This window comes from Hibiscus syriacus, unplaced genomic scaffold (genome assembly GCF_006381635.1).
Source record: "Hibiscus syriacus cultivar Baekdansim isolate YM2019G1 unplaced genomic scaffold, ASM638163v2 tig00110954_pilon, whole genome shotgun sequence".
NCBI classification, from domain to species: domain Eukaryota; kingdom Viridiplantae; phylum Streptophyta; class Magnoliopsida; order Malvales; family Malvaceae; genus Hibiscus; species Hibiscus syriacus.
The window spans coordinates 1,368,816-1,391,005 of record NW_024062931.1 but is presented as its reverse complement, the minus strand read 5'-3'; the positions used below and the strand labels follow the sequence as shown (position 1 = coordinate 1,391,005).

The following is a 22,190-nucleotide window of genomic DNA, read 5'->3' as shown; positions in this document are numbered from 1 at the left end:
GTTAAATAAAATAATAATAATAATATAGTACAAAATTATTGAATAAAATAATTAATTACTAAAATAATAAAAATTTTGATAAATGAAAAAATTATAAAATACTTATACCTTAGTTATATAAGAAATAGATAGGAAGAATGGAAATTTTGGTGTGATTTATGTGAGGTGGGGAAGGGGTTTATATAGGCAGTCGGTTGGGGAAGGGAATGCGCCTTCCAGGGCCTTTATTCATTCTCGTGTTAGATCGGCATTATTTTTTAATTAGTGATTGACATGTAATTTTTTAGGGTGAATATTTGGTAAAAAACCCCAATACCCCAAATTCCAATAACATTTATATCATCTCTTCCGATTATCATATTTTTCATCATATTTTTTTCCTAAATCCAAACCAACTCCATTGATAATTCCCAAATTAGCCTCCTCTTCAACTTCCATTCTCCTTCTTCGACCCACCATTTGCTCTGATTTTCATCGAATTGAGCCTTTGCTCCAACCAGTCGAACCACATGTGGTGAACTAGATGTTCTTTAACGATGAATGGGGGAGGGGAGAGTTGTAGAGAATGGGAAGGAAGATCGATAAATATTAGGGTTTTTTTACTTTTAGGTTAATATATTAGGATTAAAATATTAATATTAATGTTTTATTTATTTGAATATCAATATATTCAAATTTTATAAATATATATATAATCAGAGACACGTGTCAAAAAATGAATGGATAATGATTTTTATTTAACAGTTGTTACGTCCTGGGCACTTAAAGTGTTAAAGTTTATAACGTTAGGCACACGGATAGACAAAAAAAAAGTAAGCAATTATTTGGCACAAATTATATAGTTTGAGCACTTATTTGAGCATTAAGCCTATTTCTAAACAAGAATAGAATCCAATATTTTCGAAAACAAATCACATTTGTTGTTACTTAATTCTCTAAGAGTTTAATATAAACAATCTTTAAAAGATATAGAACGAAATCCACTTATCCATATCAAATGAAAAAAATCAATTAACTTGATGATTCAAGATATTGATTAATGTAAAAAATCAATTATATAAGTATAAGTTTTTTTTTTGTTTCGACAAAATATAGGTAAACTTTTAGTTATCTTAACTGAGATTTTATTAATAAATAATTAAATATAATTAAACACGTGGATATTATTTTTATTTTTTATAATTTGAAGTTATTTTTGACATGGCTTATAAGACAATACTATCGTGTTAATGGAAGTACGTGTGTACCGCATACACTGCAACTCGAAATGGTTTAAAAACTAATGTTTTAGTTAATTTTTTCGTCAAAGAGAAAAGGCAATTATTTTTTAAAAAAAAAGTTGATAGTTAAATTTAGCTAAAAAGGATAATTTAACGAAAATATAAACATTAAGGGCTAAATTTATTATTATATATTACATTAAAAAGGTCGATATTAATTTAGTTATTATTTGATAAATTAAAAATTTAGTGCTAAAATATTATATATTAATTTTTTTAATCATAAAAATTAAGGGTTGAATTTAAGTTTGTCACGCCCTACATATTGAGTAAGAATTTTCTTTGAAGTAGATTAATGGGTCTTCAATTAATATAGTTTTAAAATTTATGCTTCTTTGAATGGCCGTAAATGTGAGGATATGGTGGAATGGGATTGTTCAGTTCAAACGGAGATTTTACAACAAAAACCAACAATTCATTTCTACGATGGCCAAATCGGGATCCGTATTCAAATACAAACCAAGAATCCAAATACATGTGCAGAAAATTTAGCATATAAAACCACACGAACTACTTTAAAAGCAACATAACCTAACCCTAACCATAGAACAGCTAAGATCCCCTTTTCAAGACGAAGTAAACTTGGTGACAGCCTTGGTACCTTCAGAAACCGCGTGCTTGGCAAGCTCACCCGGAAGTACAAGCCTAACAGCAGTCTGGATCTCCCTGGAAGTGATGGTGGGCTTCTTGTTGTACCTCGCCAGTCTAGAAGCTTCTTGGGCAAGCTTCTCGAAGATATCGTTGATAAAACTGTTCATGATGCCCATAGCCTTGCTTGAGATCCCGATATCCGGGTGGACTTGCTTCAGGACCTTGAAGATGTATATTTTGTAGGTCTCAACGCTCCTCTTCACCCTCTTCTTCTTCTTGTCTCCGGCGGCTGCTCCGCTCTCCTTCGGAAGCTTCTTCCCTGCCTTCGGCTTCTTCTCCGCCGGAGCTTTCTCGGCGACGGTCTTCTTCTCCTCAGCTGGCTTCTTCTCCGCTGGTTTCTTCTCAGCTTTCGGTGCCATTTTCCTTGCTAAGAGATAGCCTTTGATCGGGTTTGGGGAAAAAGAGAAGAGAGATTCGAGTCCGATGAAAATTTGCGAAGGGAATGCTTGCGAAGGGAACTAATGGTGGCAATTATAGAGAGACGAGTGGGGGAGTTATTGGTTTATTTGGGTTTCACGAGCATCAGTGACGTGGTAGACCTAGACCGTTAGATAGAGTTGATACGAGGGGATGAATTAACCGTAGAGATGGTTTGTGTATTTCATATTTTGTGATCCATTGCCCTTCGACGCGGATTGCTCAGTTGGCGCAATGTTGCCTCCAATGCTCTTACAAAAGCACCCTTTATGGTGCTGACCGTCCTATCAGCACGAGGTTAAGCTTGGGAACCTTTCAGTTATTCTAAGATATTTTCTCAGCATACTTTTTATATTTATTTATTTTAAAATCAAGGTTGTTTATCAAATATTCAGTTTAAAAAAAATAATCAAACCATTAAAAATTTTAATACTGTTATATTTATTTATTTTAAAATCAAGGTTACAAAATGGTCATCCGACTATTCATTATGTCCTAAACTTTTCTTTTTTTGTTAAAAATTTGATGGTATTCTGAGTTGAACATTAACATGTTGGTCATAATATGATAAAACATGATCCTAGAATCTCAAACAATTATCATATCATAATCATCATGTTAACGTTCAACTTAGACTACCGCCAATTTTTAATAGAGAATGACAAGTTTAAAACATAATGAATAGTCAGGTGATCATTTAGTAACTTTTAATAGTCAAGAGGATTAACAAAGCAACATTCTATAGTTTTAGGTTTATTTTGTAATTTTTAATAATCAATGGACTTAATAAAATAATACATATAATCAGGGAATCATTTGTGTACTTTATCTTATCTTTTATGAGTTTAAATTTGATTATCAATATATTCATTTTATTTTTGTTAAAGGTATATATATTTTTATTAAACTTTAATATTTATGATTTTGAATGGTGATTAATTTGGAATATTAATATTATTAAAAGAAAATTTTAATTAAAATTAAAAGTATCCTTAAGACAACAAAATTTTTGCCTCTCATAGTATTGTTATTCAACATTTTAGATAAAATAATATTTTGAATGCAAATAATACCGTTAGTTTTATTAAAAGGATATAATATTTATTATAATTATGTTTATAAATTAAACATATAATTAAAACATTTTAATATAACTAATATAAGATAAATACTTAATTAGTCATGTGATCATAAAAGAATTATATAAAGAAAATACTAAAATTCACTCAAAAAACTCGAACAAAAGATATATACAAATAAATTTGATTGTGTCAATAATTAACCACAATTTGGGATTAAATTACTGAAAGATCACCAAAAATCGTAAATTAGAATCAAGCGTCGTAAGAAAATTCTCTACAAATGCAAATCATGTATCTAAATCCAATCCGAGAGTCTAAAGTAAGGAAAATCAACAAAATAATAAATAAGATACTCGTGATTACGCCAAATCTAACCCTGCAAAAATAAACGAAAGAAAAAAGACCAAACGACCAATAAAGAAAATAAAAAAGTGCCAAAAGACATGAAAACATGTCATAAAAGAAGAGAAAGTGTGTCGTAAAAATAGAGTTATTGAAAAAAAAAATACAAACATAATATGAAAAATATATAAAAATAAGAAATTTAGATGATCGACCATCAATACTAAGGTTTATATCACCGCATGTCGAGCAAAGAAGAAGAAAAAAAATAAGGTAAGCGACGAGAGTAAAGTTTTAGAGCTACAAGTAGAAGAACCTTACAATTTGTAGACAAAAAAATAACAAGAACGTTAAAACTTTCATATAAGTCATTAATTTATTAGGTAAGCTAGTTGATTGGTTTCTTATATTTTATATTTGTATTCTTTACTCATTAAACTTAAAAAAAAACTTAAGTTTAGGGACAAAAATCAACTTTTCCTTTTTTATTATGTTTTTCTCAAACCCTGACTTCTTCAATTGTGTGCACATCTCTATTAGGTGTGTTGTTTATTTTTTGTAAATCAGACAGATTATATTGAAATCATATTGAATATGTCATACACCTTACTCCATCTCTATTAGGTGATAACGACGAAGAAGATGAACAAAAATGTGTATGTGAAACAAGTGGGGAAGCTAGAGTCTGCGAAGAAAACATATTAAAAAGGGGTAAATTAAAAATTTATCCCTAAATTGTTTTAAGCTTACAAAAGAGTCATAATTAATATTTTATTTAAAGTTAAGAGGTTAACATAAAAATTAGATCTTTTTACTAACATGTAACACCGTTAAACTAATAACATTTAATGTTCCAATGACTAAAACTTAATAAAACAAGGCATAATAACAAAATTATTCACAAAGTTAATCAAAATGGTCATTTTGGCCATTATTCTTTTTAGAGCATTTTAACCCATGACGTTTCATTTTTGAGGAAAAAATACCCCTCCATAGATGGAAATTGCTAGTTAATACACGATTAACACTAAAAATATATGAATCTTTTTATCCTAAAATGAAATGTTAGGGGTCAAAATGCTTTTAAAAAAAAAGAGTCAAAGTGACTATTCAGTTAAATGTTAGGGGTCTTTTTGCCGTAAAATTAAACGTTGGAGGACAAAATATTAAAAAAAAGAGGGTTCAAAATGATCAATTCTGTAAATGTTGGGGGATTTTCTAGTATTATGTCATAAAATAATAATTTAAGTGACCAAAACTTAAGTTTCGTTAATTTAGTTCGTAAAAGTGTATATACAAGTAAGTGGCCAACCTGGTAGTTTATCCTAATTTATTTAACACATCCGACCCGGCCCATCAATTCCTTTAGTTGTGTCAGAAACTGGACCTAAAGACGAAGTATTTCATTAATTGGGCCTTTCAGGCATGTTCTGTCTGTCCAGCAGATGAGTTTAAGAAATATATAAAAGAGAAAATCGCCTCAGTGACCAAAAAAAAGTTATAATATACGATTTTAACCAACTTTTTTTGGATTTGCCAAAATGACCAACAAAATCGCAACGCGAAATAAAAATCGCAACGCGATCCCCAGAATCGCAAATCAGTTTCCAAAATCGCAACGCGATTCTTGAAAATCGCGATGCGATAGTACAAATTCGCATTGCGATTTTCAATAATCGCAACGCGAATATGAAAATCGCAACGCGAACACATAAATCGCAACGCGTATCCGTAAATCGCAACGTGTATCCGTAAATCGCAACGCGTATGGGTAAATCGCAATGCGTATCCGTATATCGCAACGCGTATCCGTAAATCGCAACGATAATACATAAAATCGCAACGCGTATCCGTAAATCGCAACGCGATATTTAAAGCGCCATTATAATCGCTACGCGTATTTTATTTTCAAATTACAAAAAGAATATTAAGACAAAATCCCGTAATCGCAACTCATAACCTAAAACCTAAAATCACAACTCAGTCCCATCTCCATCTCTCACTCTCTACGGCGAAGAAATCCGTCCCCATCTCCGAAGATTTCCGTCCCCATCTCCGGCGAAATCCCTCACAACCATTCACGGTCAGAAATCCCTCACAATATTCAGAAATGGAAAATCAACCTCCGAGGGTTAGTTTTTTTAATTATTTTATTTTGAAATGTTTGCATTATTGTAGGTTTTTCATATTGAAACTGATGATAAGTTTACTGGTCATTTCAATAATAGATTAACCATTTCACTTAGATTTCATTTCGCGTTACGATTCTGTCGTTGCGATTTTCATTTCGCGTTGCTATTCTCTCGTTGCGATTTTCAAGTTAGTATTTGTCTTTGTCTTTGTTCTGTCTTTTGGTTGAAGTAATGCAATCCATTCAAGTTTCAATTTGCAGAAGAGTCGCAACGAGATAAATGAAAATCGCAACGAGAGAATGACTGTCGCAACGAGAGAAATGAAAATCGCAACGAGAGAATCGCAACGCGAAATGAAAATCGCAACGAGAGAATCGCAACGCGAAACCAAAATCGCATTGCGATTTTCATTTCGCGTTGCGATTTTCATTTCGCGTTGCGATTCTCTCGTTGCGATTTTCATTTCGCGTTGCGATTCTCTCGTTGCGATTGTCATCTCGCGTTGCGATTCTCTCGTTGCGATTGTCATCTCGCGTTGCGATTCTCTCGTTGCGATTTTCATTTCAACCAAAAGACAAAACAGTGTTGCAAATTTTAGTTTCAAGAATAAACTACTACTTTTTATGTTTATTGTTTTTGGTATATCTTCACAGTGTAGTTTTTGGTATATCTAACTTGGTATGTTTATTGTTTTTGTAGAAATTTTTTTCGGCTCAATTGACCTTGAGAAATAAAGTCAGCCTGGCCACTACAATTGCAAAGAAGCTTTCACCTGCTCAAAGACAATTGTTTGAGGAAACCTGCTTCGGGCCATGGCTGAGAGTACAGCATCCGGGTGGAGATGCTAATTTGACCCATTTGTGGCTTCAGACCATGACATCAAATCTACCCGACAGTATACAACGTGGTGAGGAAGAGATATGGTTTCATTTTCCACCAGCGTATACTTGCTTTGGGCGGAAGGAGTTCTGCTTAATCACTGGTCTACGATTCGGACACGATGATGTAGGCCGGTACACTCGTCATATCGCCCGCCCATCATGGTTATCCCGGGTTTTTCCGGATGAGTCAATGGAGAAGCCGAACCTACATGTCGACGACCTGAAGAAATTATTTAATAAGAAAGCTGGTTTCACTCGGATGGAAGACGTCGATGTTGTCCGAGTATGCCTTCTACTACTTGTGTATGCCGGCTTTTTAGGCAGAGAGGCCAGACAACCTATTCATCGGGAGCTAATAATATTGGTAGAGGACCTGAATGCATGGAATCTGTTTCCGTGGGGTTCGTATATATGGAAAGCTACCTGGACTAAGTTGTCGTCTGCCTTTGATGACCGCAAAAGTTTGCGGGGCGATGGGTCCAAATACACTTTGTCAGGCTTTGTTTGGGCCTTTAAGGTAAGAATTTCTATATAATGTTTCTAAAATTATAATTAATTATTTAACAATTACTAATTTTGTTATTATATTGTTTGTAGATTTGGATATTCGAGGCTTTCCCCAGCATGCGTACATATGCAATAAAAACGTCAAATGATATTCCCAGGGCTATTTCCTGGAAGAGGAAAACTCTGTTGGATTGGGAAGACTTAATACCATATGCCACAATAAATAATGTAAGTTAACACAAATACTTTCATATAATATATAAACAAGTTATTAATAGTAGACGTTTAACTTTGTTTGAGTTTTATATTTTAGGAGGCCAACATTCCATTACAAAGACTGTCACCCACGGAGGAAGAGCTTGCCACTGATTGGTGGCAAGCTAGTCAGAGTTTTTTTGATGGCACGGATGATGAGCAGCATCCACTTCCTCCAATTCGAGAGCCATCACCTCACCTAGAGCCATCACCCGATCGTGACGACTATACACCTCTAGAACGAGAGCCATCACCTATCCCGTCACATCATCGAGCCTCTTCTCCACCATCACCTCATGATAGGCGACCGGCAAAGATGCCACGACTCCTATCTCCCTGTTCTCCACCTCCACCTCAACGGGATGAGTCAAGGGAGTTACGTGATGAGGTCAATGCCTTGCGTGAGGAGATCGGTACTCTACGCGATAACGATGGTGCATGGCGTGTGGAGGTGTCAACTTTACGTGGTGAGGTTGCCGCTCTACGTGAGATGATAGTATCGTTGCAGAATGAGGTTCATACTCTACGCAACGAGGTAAGTTTAAGATTTTCCATATTTAACTTAATGATAAATTTACTCGTAATTTCACTTAGATTAGCCATTTCACTTAGATTGCTTAGTAAATTTATTCGGTTGCTGCCAATTCTGCTAAACTGTGTATTCTTTAACACTGTGAAATAGTATTTGTCTTTGTTTTGTCTTTTGGTTGAAAGTAAATTTGTTCGGTTGCTGCCAATTCTGCTAAACTGTGTATTCTTTAACACTGTGAAATATTTGTCTTTGTTTGTCTTTTGGTTGAAAGTAAATTTGTTCGGTTGCTGCCAATTCTGCTAAACTGTGTATTCTTTAACACTGTGAAATATATTTGTCTTTGTTTTGTCTTTTGGTTGAAAGTAAATTTGTTCGGTTGCTGCCAATTCTGCTAAACTGTGTATTCTTTAACACTGTGAAATAGTATTTGTCTTTGTTTTGTCTTTTGGTTGAAAGTAAATTTATCCATTCAAGTTTCAATTTGCAGAAGAAGAAATAGTTTACTTTCGCAACACGAAACTTAAAATCGCAACGCGAAACCAAAATCGCAACGCGAAATGAAAATCGCAACGACAGAATCGCAACGCGAAACCAAAATCGCAACGACAAGATCGCAACGCGAAACCAAAATCGCATTGCGATTTTCATTTCGCGTTGCGATTCTTTCGTTGCGATTTTCATTTCGCATTGCGATTCTGTCGTTGCGATTTTCATTTCGCGTTGCGATTTTGGTTTCGCGTTGCGATTTTAAGTTTCGTGTTGCGAAAGTAAACTATTTCTTCTTCTGCAAATTGAAACTTGAATGGATAAATTTACTTCAACCAATAGACAAAACAAATACTAACTTCAGGGTATTAGTTTGAAACATATTTTTCTTTGTTATCTGATGCATTTTGTGAACTATGATAGAATAATGACTTGGGTGAATACAATGCAAGTTTGAAACATATTTGTCTTTGTTTTCACTGTTTAAATATCATGTCTGTTTATTTACTGATTTTTGTATTTAATTATTTAGCGGCCCGATAGAGTGGATGCTTTACGTCGGGTTATGCTTGCACGACGGAGTTCACGCATCAGACAGCGTGCACGTGCTATTAAGTCTCCGTACACCCCAATAGTGCGAAGACACCGCAAGAAGAAGCCCGACTCGCCTGTCATCCCTCAAGAGTCCACTCCTATCGTTGAAGAGGCCCCCCATATCATTCCTCGAGAGTCCCCTCCCACCGTTCAAGAGGCCACTGTCATCATTGAAGAGGTCCCTCCCACCATTCAAGAGCCCGATTCACATGGCGTCATATGTAGGCTTCTTGAGAAACCCTCTGTCGTGCCGGACATGATGGATTCAAGTTGGCTCTCGTATGAGTTACCGGCCAGTACCATACCGGTATCTGAAGAGGAGAGGGAACAACTACCGGACACAATTTTGGATAACACCCTTTGGGCTAAGACCGCAGTTGATTTTTATCTACATGAGCGGAGCAAGGGGTGTTTCACTGACATATGCAAGCTCACCGATGATATCTTTTTGTTGCTTGAACGGCCTTGGTGGGCGTATTATTAGGGGTCGAAGACAATGGCTATTTCGATGGGGGGTAAGTCTTATATTTTTCTTATATTTCAATTTGATTAATTTTTTTTAAATTTATGTAAGTCACTAATATATGTCTTTTTTTGTAAAACAGCATATCGATGCGTGGGTGACACGTCTTCTAATAATAAGAAAACTTAAGAAAAATAAAAATATACGATATACAATAATGCCGACGTCTTTTCACGCCGTTCACTTGAAGAATGCACGAGATGAATCATTTGATTTGGGCAATGGACAAGCTAAACTTTATCCTGCATGGTGGGAGGTCGATAAGGTTAGTATTTATTTTAGATTGAGTTTAAAGGTTTTATGAAATAAGTGCGCAAATGAATGAATTATTACTTATGATTGCAGGTGTTATCCCTGTTTTGGAACGTAAACATTGGATTCTCGTCGAGCTTCAGCTCCCATCCCTTAAGACAATAGTGTATGACAGCATGATAAATTACATATCATTGGCTGATTTAAGAGATGTTATTAAGGGATGGAGCTCTCATTTGGCTAAATTCTTGGATGCGATCAATTATTGGACTCGTTCTGGAAACAAGAAGCCAAAGAAGCTCAATATTACAGTTATTAGAGACGAGACCGCGCCACAACAAACGAGCGGAGCCAGAGGAGATTGTGGTCCTCTCGTATGCTTGGCGTTGGAGCGTTTGACGACGGGAAGCATCAAGTATCTACCTCCACCGATAGAGATAAAGCTGCAGCAGGCTTGTGGTTTCGGCATTATATGGCTAAATCGATATATACGAGACGCTGCCTACCTGCATCCGCGTTATAAAAATGTCCATAAACAATTGGTAAGTTTATATACTTTTGGTTTGAAAATGTTTGGTTAAGTAACTAGAATTCAATAATTTGTAGAAAGTGTTGTCTGAACAAATGTTTGGTTTCTGCAGGTTAATCTCAGAAGTGAACTGCGTGAAAATGATGTCGAGCTGCAAAAGTTGATTCAATAGTTTAATTGATTGTTTTTTATTGTTTAATTGATTTGTAAAAGTTGATTCAATAGTAGATGATCGGAAATAAGAATTATTGCTTATTTTGATTGTTTAATTGATTTGTAAAAGATGATTTGTAAAAGTGATTTGTGTAATTGATGCGAACATAATTCTTATTTGTGCTTGTTTAATTGATTGAAATGTAATGGTTGATTTTGTTGATTTCAATCTGCATTATGTTGAAGGCAAAATGACTATCGCAATGCGAAATGAAAATCGCAACGAGAGAATCGCAATGCGAAATGAAAATCGCAATGCGGAAATGAAATCGCAATGCGTTTATAATTTCGCATTGCGATTATCTCGTTGCGATTTTCATTTCGCATTGCGATTTTCATTTCGCATTGCGATTCTTTCGTTGCGATTTTCATTTCGCATTGCGATTTTCATTTCGCATTGCGATTTCCATTTCGCATTGCGATTTTCATTTCGCATTGCGATTTTCATTTCGCATTACGATTCTCTCGTTGCGATTTTCATTTCGCATTGCGATTTTCATTTCGCATTGCGATTCTCTCGTTGCGATTTTCATTTCCGCATTGCGATTTTCATGTTGGGATTTTCATTTCGCGTTGCGATTGTATTTTCCGTGTTGCGATAGTCAAATGCATGCCTAATAGTGATAACAACTGAATAACAAGAGTTGGTTAAGTCAAAATGGTTGGCCTGAGTCATTAATTCAACTGAAAATGTTAAAAGTTCACACATAAAATCCACATAATACAACGTTTGCATTTAAAAATCACCTAAGTTAACAGTCTCAAAAGGTGAAGCCAATCGTGATTGGGATTTTAAAGATGATTGCCTTTGCTTGACACCATATGAGCTTTGGATTTGATGAGGATCCATATTTTGGTAGAGGAAAAGATGATTTTGATGGCACTGGTGATCCACATGTCAACCTTGTATGACCACTTTCCTTGCACCGACTACATGTCGATCTCTTCTTCTCTTCACCCTTAGACGGTATACGATCGTGACTTTTTGGTCGGCCAGGTAGCCTTCTGTCCATGGCTGGTGGCAAAACTGTTTGTAAGTCATCTGGTATGTCCCACTCAGAAGGATGTGGAATAGGGTAGACAATCTCGGCATAAGTCTGTCGATAACTTCTGTAGTGTAGCAATCCATAGCGTATGCGCTTGAATCATCTTGGTTTAAATGAAGAGCAACTTTATAACATGGCCACACGGATAACCAGATGTTTGCCATTTCATACAACTACACGTCTTTGCATTTAGATCGACTAGCCCATTTAAGTTATTATCCAGTACTTGAAACAAAGTGTTGAACATGGTTCAACTCTCCATGACGTTGACTTCACAACACGTTTCGTTATCTTTTTTTCAGTCCATGGTGTAACACGATGTTCCAATGTTCCTGTAAATTTAAATAAACAATACTTAGTAAAATATATAAATATGATAAGTTACGAATTCAAAGAAATAATACCTGCATGGTTTCTTTTCTTGTAGTACCACTGTTGAATAGAGGCTCGAAAAAACTCCATTAACATAGTAATGGGTAATTTCCGGGAATGACGACTTAGAGCGTTGATTGATTCTGCACTATTAGACGTCATGAAACCATATCTTGCTCCAAGTTGATGTACTCTTGACCATCTTTCAAACCCGACATCTTCTAGTGTTTGAGCACACTGAGGCAAAACACGTCTTAAACAATTTATATGCTTATTGAAATCCACTTCCCGATAAGCTTTTACAGCCTTCCAGTATGTCCATTTGTGCTTTTTTATACCAGCAGACCTTGATTTTAGATTTCTATACAAATGAACACCACAAAGTCCATGAAAAGCATCTGGGAAACACCTTCTAACAGCGTTGTCAATTGAGTTTGCCCTATCGGATATGATTGTCAGATTGCTAATAGGACCTATGCAATCCCTAAGATGCCCCATAAACCATGTCCATGAATCAGAGGTTTCAGATTTGCCAACCCCGTAAGCTATTGGCAATATCCCATTGTTAGCATCCATGGCTACTGCTAATAAGTTTACTCCAAGGTATCGACCTTTCAAATGTGCTCCGTCAACTATAATAACTGGGCGCATGCAAGTAATAACGAACGAATCTACAAAATAATATACACAAGAAATATAATCATTTAAATGTGAAATGCATGTAACTAACAAAAATGAGTCAACAAAATTATATTGATTTACTAACCGTAGCACCAATGGCGATAAACAGCAACTCAAAGCGTCCATCTCTATCTGTTTTGATATGAGTTACCGACCCAGGATTTTTCAGCTTTAAATTGTGACAATAAGCCGGCAGTTGGGCAAACGATGCTTCTGGCGACCCCTCAACAATTCCAAGGCATAACATTTGGCTCTCCAAGCTTGAGAATATGATATACTAATCTTGAACCGAGCATTCATGTCAGTCATAATTTCATGTCCCCGATATACCCTGCCATTCAAAAACATTAACTCAGCCAGAAAACCACCCAACACCTTTTTGTTTGCCTGTCTATGGTGAGGAAAAACGAGGGTTCTTGAACATGTATGTTTATCAATAAAAGTCCTAACTTGAAACATTTTGCAATCTTTTATTCTCTTTGCAATCATACGCCACGTACAGTTTTGTCAATCATACACCTTGTTTCGAAACGATCTTGCTTGATTTGTTAACTTTTAGTTGATAGCCATCTTCCACACATTTGTATACAAAGCTATCTTCAAGTCTTCCTTTGTATCAAAACAATCATCTTTCTTGACACGAATAACTTTTGTGTAACAATCAACTGCTTTCTTTGCCAACTCTTCTTCCGGTAACTGAAGTAATTCTGGCATATTCCAGTTATACTCCCGTGGCATTTTCTTTTCTTCGGGGACTTTTTCTTCTTCTTTTTCTTCTTCAGGATTATATGAATTACAGAATGGATGTTCAACATGTTCATTATCCCATGAACATTATCCCATGACCCTCCAAAACACAAATCTATCCAAACATGATCAGATGATTTCATGGTTGTAAATTAATTTACTAAACAGACGAGCTGCGAAACTAAAACCTGTTGCCGGATTGGGAAGGATGTCGTTGGATATAGGAACGGATGTCGCCGGAGAGAGTGATAGATGGAGATGGAATGAGTTGCGATTTAGGGATTTAGTTTATGATTTCAGTGTTATATACCCAAAATTTCAGTGTTGTGATTTACAGATTCTCGTTGCGATTTACGGATTATCGTTGCGATTTACAGATTCTCGTTGCGATTTACGGATTATCGTTGCGATTTACGGATACGCGTTGCGATTTACGGATTATCGTTGCGATTTACGGATACGCGTTGCGATTTACGGATACGCATTGCGATTTACGGATACGCGTTGCGATTTACGGATACACGTTGCGATTTACGGATACGCGTTGCGATTTTATGTATTATCGTTGCGATTTACGGATACGCGTTGCGATATACGGATACGCATTGCGATTTACCCATACGCGTTGCGATTTACGGATACACGTTGCGATTTACGGATACGCGTTGCGATTTATGTGTTCGCGTTGCGATTTTCATATTCGCGTTGCGATTATTGAAAATCGCAATGCGAATTTGTACTATCGCATCGCGATTTTCAAGAATCGCGTTGCGATTTTGGAAACTGATTTGCGATTCTGGGGATCGCGTTGCGATTTTTATTTCGCGTTGCGATTTTGTTGGTCATTTTGGCAAATCCAAAAAAAGTTGGTTAAAATCGTATATTATAACTTTTTTTTGGTCACTGAGGCGATTTTCTCTATATAAAAGCATAGCCTTTTAGAAAACCCTAGTTTTGCTTGTGATTAGGGATGGTGAAAATATCCGAACATGGCAAGATTCGACCCAACCCAATCCTATTGGAACTGCTTTTTTTAATTTTGAGGCTTAGGGTGGGACGGGACCGGATTTAAGGTGAAAAATCACCAACCCGACCCGATCTGGTTATTATATATATATATATATATATATTATAATTAATATTTTAAGAATTTTTATTTTTATATTGTTAAAATATATTATTTAATTATTAAAAATATAAAAATATAATAAAATATTAATTTAATCATTTAAATATAATAAATAATTATCATATATTACTATAAATATAATATTTTATTATTTTAAAATATTAATATATTCGAATCGGGTCGGGTTTTTTGTCTAAAAATCGGGACAAGTTTGGAGGCAAAAAAAGCATAAAAGTCCTCGGGACAGGGCAGGGTCGAGCTTTACATATATATTTTATGTCAGGGTCGGGTGGCCCGACCCGCCCCTCCCGGTGCCCATCCCTACTTCTGCTTCTTCTTCTCCTCCTCTTCCTCCTCAGAAAACCCAGAAGCAGCAGCCCTTTTTGCTTTCAGGTAAACTCTCGTTTATCCCAAATTTCAAATTGAATTAGCTCCTCCAACTTAATATGTTGTTATAAATTTTGTTCACTTTATTTGTTCAGTTCTTCCAATGAAATCTTATAGAAACTTTTATTTGCTAATTTTAGCTCCTTTTTCTTTTGACATATCTGAATTATCATAGTTTCATTTTTAAATTGTATACTCTTTTTATTTTTTATGTGATTGACATTCTCCGTGTAATACCCCAAAAATTTAGAAAATGACCAAAATGAAAATTTGGAAAGTTTGATGGTCAAAGTAGAAAATTGGGAAAAAGTTTAGGGAAGTAAGTGGTGATTTTACCAAAAATAATGTTATTCCATAAATGGATTTATTTAATGACCAAATTATAAATTTGGTAAAGTTTGGTGAGCAAAGTATAAACTTTGAAAAGTTTATGGACTAAAATATAATTTTAAAAAGTTACATATGGGTCACGAAAATAAGTAAATAAAAATATTATTTTCACATTTTTGAAATGTTGGAAAATAATATTTAATGGTTTAATTCCATGTTTAACTTGAATTGTTTGATTAAAGTGACTGAATTGCAATTTTTGGAAATTGCAAGGGCAAAACGGTAAAGTGGAAGACTAATTTGTTCATCTTTGACTATTATAAGATGATAAGGCTGATATTTCTCTGATTTGGATGGAGATAAGAATAAGTATCTAGGTTCTTTGGTAATTATAAAGTTTCATTAAGGTTAAATTTGTATTTAACCAATTTAATGAATTTAATATTCATTAAATGATTAATTAAAGGATATAAGCATGATATCAATCAAACATATCATGCCAAAGTGTTCATCTTCTCCAGCATCTTCACGTGAGAAAGCTTGAAGGTAAGAAAATATTTTATTTTCAATATTTGAGCTAATTCCTTTGGAATTAGAGTTATGGCGTGAGATAGGAAAGTGATCTAAGCGAAAAACGCTATCATTTGGTACTAATATTACTTTCTAATCTTGTTGGATTTCAAAGATCCCAAATTTAAGGGTTTATGTTCATGATGGGATTCATGAAATTGATGATAAATTTTGATGATTTACATGTTGTAGATTCATATTCAAGTATGTATGATGATTAGAACATGTTTAATCTTTCTAAAACTTGTTCTTTAAGTTTTGGCCATGGATTGTTTGAGTAAGAATAATTATGGAAAAATTATATATAGGTTGGAAATAATTAAGGAAATATTCTACAAGCCTTAGAAAACTTGGGGATAATTTCGTAAGTTTTGAAAAGTTGGAGATCAATTTGTAAATTCTGGAAAATTGATGGGTTGTTGTGTAAGTGATATATAATTGATGTACTATGCTGGAAATTGTTGTTTGGGAATTAAAATCAGTGTTAGAATGTGAAATATGACTATTTTAGAAGTTTGAAAAGATTAGTGATTTAAGTACAACAATTTCATAGTTGGGGTACTTAAATGTAATTATGCTTTTGTAAAAGCATTTGAATGATAGTAATTTCAATACTGGAATTTTGGTATTAAGAATCTAAGTGATAAAATGGTGAAGGACCATTTTGTGTAAATTGTAAAAGTTTGTTCTAATGTTAAAAGGAGTTATTAAGTGTTTAATATTTGGTAGAATGGAGTTGTTATGGGATATGTTTATGTTAGTATAATACTAACATATGTATCATTGTGAATTTGTGATTTACATACAGATCATGATTGATTTGTGATTGAAGCAAGTCTAGTATAAAAAGGGTTTATTGTGGAACATAGTGAGGCACATATTGTGGATTTTATAAAGTGTCAAGGTGAATGCAATACATGCATGAAATTATACATAGATGTTTTATACATCATCATGAAGACTTGCAATAAGTTGACATTGTTTATATCTGTAACACCCCAACCCGTACCCGACCCGGATACAAGTCCGACGTGTCACATTGACTTTTCAAACCTTGACTCTTAAGAAAAAATCCCGGGAAATTTAAAACTTTATTTAAAACAAAATACAGACTTTATCAGAGTGCTCGTACTTAATGACTTATTACATGCCAACACTTTATACATAACCAAATACATACTTTGTCAAATACTTCTGATCTGATCTTTTAGTAGTGATACTGTCTTTGCCACTTCTATTCTTTCACTTCTCGTTTCTTGGTACCTACGTGTAAATCACTTACACGCTAAGTCATAGACTTAGTGAGGCATATAAAACATATAATATAACCATATATCATTTCATATAAATAAAAGACATACATATGCAAACACTATCAATATCCTTTCCACTTACCATATACTCATCATATAACACATATATCACTATACCCAGAAACACACATAACATCATATAATTCATGTATGTGCATTCATATCATTGAATCATGACATATCAATATGCATGAATCTATTGTATGATAACAATATACAATCAGGTCATGCACACATGCAACTTACCTTCTTGTATCACTTTCACTTTCATTTGTCTTTCAATTTCATTGCCCATGTATATTATTGAGAATAGAGGTATGTGAGTACATTGAGGTTGTGCACTAATGCTGTCACCACAGCTCGTATAAATTCCCTCATGGGGCACCGAACATTCGTTCAGTATTCGTCCCGAAGGACCTGTCCAGAGGTTACAAAGAACCCCGGTAACTATCCAGAGGTCATAAAGATCCTCGGCAACTATCCATATGTTCCTTTCAACATAGGTAAACCCTCGACTCTTGGTATACCAACTATACCTATAGCTCTCGTATCATATACTATGGGCATTTATTTATACATTTCGTATCACTTGTTCTTTCTCTTCTGTCACATACCACATGTATGTGTAACCATATATCTCATATCATATCACATGTATTATATATACATGTATTCACGTAAATCATTTCATGTAATTCATATCACATATATCACATGTGCATATAAGCTTATAGCTTCTTTCACATATACATGTAGTCACATAGCTTTCTTTCATATAACCATGCATGTCATATCAAATAACATATATCATATGTTGCATTTTCACTTAAGCATATAAATCATATAACATAGCATCCATCTATTTCTATGTATTAATGCATACATGGTAATCACATAACAATTTAGAAGTTACTTCTTACCATAGTAACTCCATCATTGGCTCATCGCAAGCCAATGTTAATTCAATAAAATAAGTACAAAATAAATTGCACTCACCTTAGCTTTGCTTTGATTCGATTCTAATTCCTCAATTGTCCTGAAACGGATCACGTTCTATCTCTACATAACAATACACAGATTCATATCAATATTCCAATTGATATATTCTAAACTGTCACTTCTTAGGCTAAGAGAAAAGCCAATTTCCTCTTTCAATGAAGGTATGCATCGATGCACTACTTGTGCATCGGTGCATAAAATGCATTCGATGTTATTATTTTAAAAGGATGCATCGATGCATTAGCTATGCATCGATGCATCAAAGGCATTCGATGTTCTTCTTTTAAAGGAATGCATCGATGCACTTATGAATGTGCATCGATGCACCTTGTCCAGAAATTGTATTTCAAGCCCGAAATTCATCAATTCTTCATTCAATTCTTCTATTTTAATCCCCTATCATGTCTTTAAACTCAACTATCATTATTGAAACCAACTTATGTCCATATAAATCATATTTATCTTCCATATTTCATCAAGATTCTTAAAATTAAGAATCTTACTAAACTTTCAAATTTGTTATAAATCTTTTCTAACTTCATAAATCTCTTATTCTTATTGATGACAAGTCAAATTCCATCTTAAAAATCTCTTATTAACTCTTTTCCAGAATTTCCTTTAAAAACTCATTTTCTTTAATCTTTCATAACTTCTTTATCTTTCAATCTTAAGATAACTTAAGCTTTCCTTAAGCTTAGTTATTATCTAATGATCAAAACCCAACCATAAATTTAGCAAATAACCAACTAACAAAGAAACTCACCTTTGCAAGCTTGGCTCTTCACGTTTGAGAGAAGATGAAGATGAAGAAGATAAGTCTAAAACTTATCTCTTCAATCTTACATCTCATGTATTATAATACCCATTTATTAATATTTAATATTATCTTTGTTCAATGACCATTTTTCCCTTCATCTACTTTAATAATTACTAACAACTTTTAGGAATTATTTCCAAATAAATCATTGAATTATTCCATTCTTCTACTTAATTCATCAAATTCTTAAACTTTACAATTTAGTCACTAACCCCTAGTTTGGGATGTTACAATTCTCCCCTCCTTAAGAAAATTCGTCCTCGAATTTTCACTTTATAACAATATGAAGCAATCCTTATATACAGTCCTCTTTTATTACTCAATACATATCTCTTTCACTCATGCTATAAACAATCTAACACAAATTATAACACTTATCTTACTTGATTCTTTAAACTCTATCATTCTCATTTCTTTCTCTATTTATTCCTCATTATCAAGATTTCCTTATAGCATAACTAAACCATATATTTTCTCATGTTCTCATACGCTATTTAATCCACTCAAGTAACCACAAATCTTATTTACCTGAACACTATACCTTAATGGGTTTATATCAATAAAACTACTACAATTAACTTATAACTAAAATTAGTACTTCTCTCATCAATTTATTGTTCAAATGTAATTATGCTAGCCTAAATCAACCAATATCATAACGCATTTACTATACAACCGAAAGATACCTGCTAATAATTCTGGGTCCTCACAATCTTCATTAGTATTAAGATTATATATTCTAGCAGTGGAGCACATCTCCTGTTGAGTAGAAGATTCTGTTTGATTTCTTTCTCTACCTCTACCTCTACCTCTTTGAGACATCAAAACAGATCGTTCTGATTGTGCAAGCTCTCTGTCCTTCAATGGACAATCTCTCATGAAATGTCCTATTTCCCCACATCGGAAACAAGCTCCAGATTTAATTCTACACATCCCACCATGATATCTTCCACAATTCTGACAATGTCTCAATTGTGCTCTTCCATCACCAGGCTCTACAAATTGAGTCTGTTTATCTCTCATCTGACTTGATCCTCTAGCGGAGGATGTCATCGACTCTGACCGTGCTTGAGATCGAAAACCAGAATCTCTACTTCTTTTGGGTGATACTAAACTCGATGAAGGCCCCGTTCTTTTAAAAGATTAAACTCTTTGATCCCCATAACGTTCATTCTGAGCTCTTTCAAGAGCTTTTGCACGATTCACTACCTCTTGAAACGAGGACAGAAATTTGGGTGACATCTATAATCTGTATAGGTATAATTATACGGGTTATGGGTGTTACACTCTGAGTCAAGTTTCTTCGGCTTCAAACCAAGTTTAGGATAATTAGCCTCTATGTTCTGCAAAAGGCTTGGTGTGCCCCCCACATGTTGTGGAATTCAGGTTAATTTCCACCAATAATGACAAATTCACATTGAAAACTATTATCTAGGTGACTAGTGTGAAAACGATTATACTAAAAATCACCCCATGGTAGATTCCCAGGAAAGAGTGGAGGGGTCACAATGGTCCCTCTTAAAACCCACTCTTCTTAGACAGAATTACCAAGACAAGTAATTTTAATAAGACAATAATTAACAACAACTATACCCGATAATAGATATTAAATAGATATAAAAGAGAACACCAAAATTTAACGAGGTTAGGCCAAAATTATGCCTACATCCTCGAATACTACTAAAATAATATTTCACTAATAGAGGAAATATTATAAAGAGAGAGAAAGAGTACAAATAGTCTTTAATATATAAGAAGGCTTATATTTGTGGGATGTTAAACTAAGGAGGATGATGACTCTATTTATAACAAAAGAAATTCCCCTCTTCCTTATACAAAACCAATGTGGGATTCAAAATTTGCCAAAATACCAACAAATCTCCACATTGGCAAATTCCACACACATCTTTCAAAAATCCAATCTTCAGTAGTGTCTGTAAATTCATCTTTCAATTTGTAACAATATTGACCAAGTCTAAACAATGTTTAAACTTGACTGCAATTACCACTTTTGTCAACATATCAGCAGGATTCTCAGTGGTCCGAATCTTCTGGATTATGACTTCACATTCTTTTAGAATCTCTCGTACAAAGTGATATCGAACATCAATGTGTTTCGTCCTTGCATGGTAAACCTGGTTCTTTGCTAAATGAATAGCACTTTGACTGTCACAGTGCACTTTGATGTGCTTTTGTTACATTCCCAATTTACCAAGCAACCCTTGAAGCTAAATTTCCTCCTTCACAGCCTCTGTAACTGCCATATACTCTGCCTTTGTAGTAGACAAAGACATTGTTGACTGTAAGGTAGACTTCCAACTGACTGGTGTTTTTGCAAATGTAAACACATAACCAGTAATTGATCGACGCTTGTCCAAATCACCTACATAATCTGAATCACAATATCCAACTACACACTGACCATCTTGTTTGTCCTGCTGAAAGACCAAACCAACATCTACAGTGTTCAGAATATACTGCAAAATCCATTTCACAGCTTGCCAATGCTCCTTTCCAGGATCATACATATACCTGCTCATAACTCCAACTGTTTGTGAAATATCGGGTCTTGTACACACCATTGTATACATAAAGCTACCAACAACACTTGCATACGGAACCTTTGACATGTATTCCCGTTCTGCATCATCCTTAGGTGACATGGATGCACCGAGCTTGAAATGAGGAGCAAGAGGTGTACTAAATGGTTTTGACTTCTTATTCATGCCAAAACGTTTTAGTACATTCCTCGGATATTCTTTCTAAGACAAATAAAGCCTCCCCAATTTATTATCCCTTGATATCTCCATGCCTAGAATCTTCTTCGCTTCACCAAGATCTTTCATCTCAAACTCCTTGTTCAATTGAGTCTTTAGTTTCATAATTTCTGTCTAACTCCTAGAAGCTATCAGCATATCATCAACATAAAGAAGAAGATATATATATGATCCATCTGGTAGCTTGCATAAATACACACAATGATCATATTTGCTTCTTGTGTACTTCTGCCCTAACATAAACTGTCAAATCACTTGTACCATTGCCTTGGAGATTGCTTCAATCCGTACATTGATTTTTCTAATTTGCACACCATATCTTCTTTTTGAGCAAATTTGAATCCAT

At 34.4% G+C, this 22,190-nt stretch overlaps 2 protein-coding genes across 2 annotated transcripts in view; one reads left to right on the top strand and one right to left on the bottom strand.

Moving 5' to 3' along the window:
• Positions 1 to 1,793: 1,793 nt before the first annotated feature.
• On the bottom strand, positions 1,794 to 2,375 carry LOC120148176 (histone H2B). Its single transcript, XM_039161350.1, has one exon. It carries the CDS (start codon positions 2,288 to 2,290, stop codon positions 1,847 to 1,849), a length of 444 nt encoding a protein of 147 aa, XP_039017281.1. The 5' UTR covers positions 2,291 to 2,375; the 3' UTR covers positions 1,794 to 1,846.
• Positions 2,376 to 15,010: 12,635 nt separating this feature from the next.
• The window catches only part of LOC120148164 (transcription factor MYB59-like), a 30,802-nt gene continuing 23,622 nt past the window's right edge, over positions 15,011 to 22,190 (top strand). The window contains exon 1 of the mRNA XM_039161340.1: positions 15,011 to 15,044. The gene's annotated coding sequence lies outside the window, so the exon portion shown is untranslated. The remainder of the gene's footprint in view (positions 15,045 to 22,190) is intronic.

Coding starts and splice junctions, on each gene's coding strand:
- LOC120148176 (XM_039161350.1), bottom strand. CDS start 2,290: ATGGCACCGAAAGCTGAGAAGAAACCAGCGGAGAAGAAGCCAGCTGAG.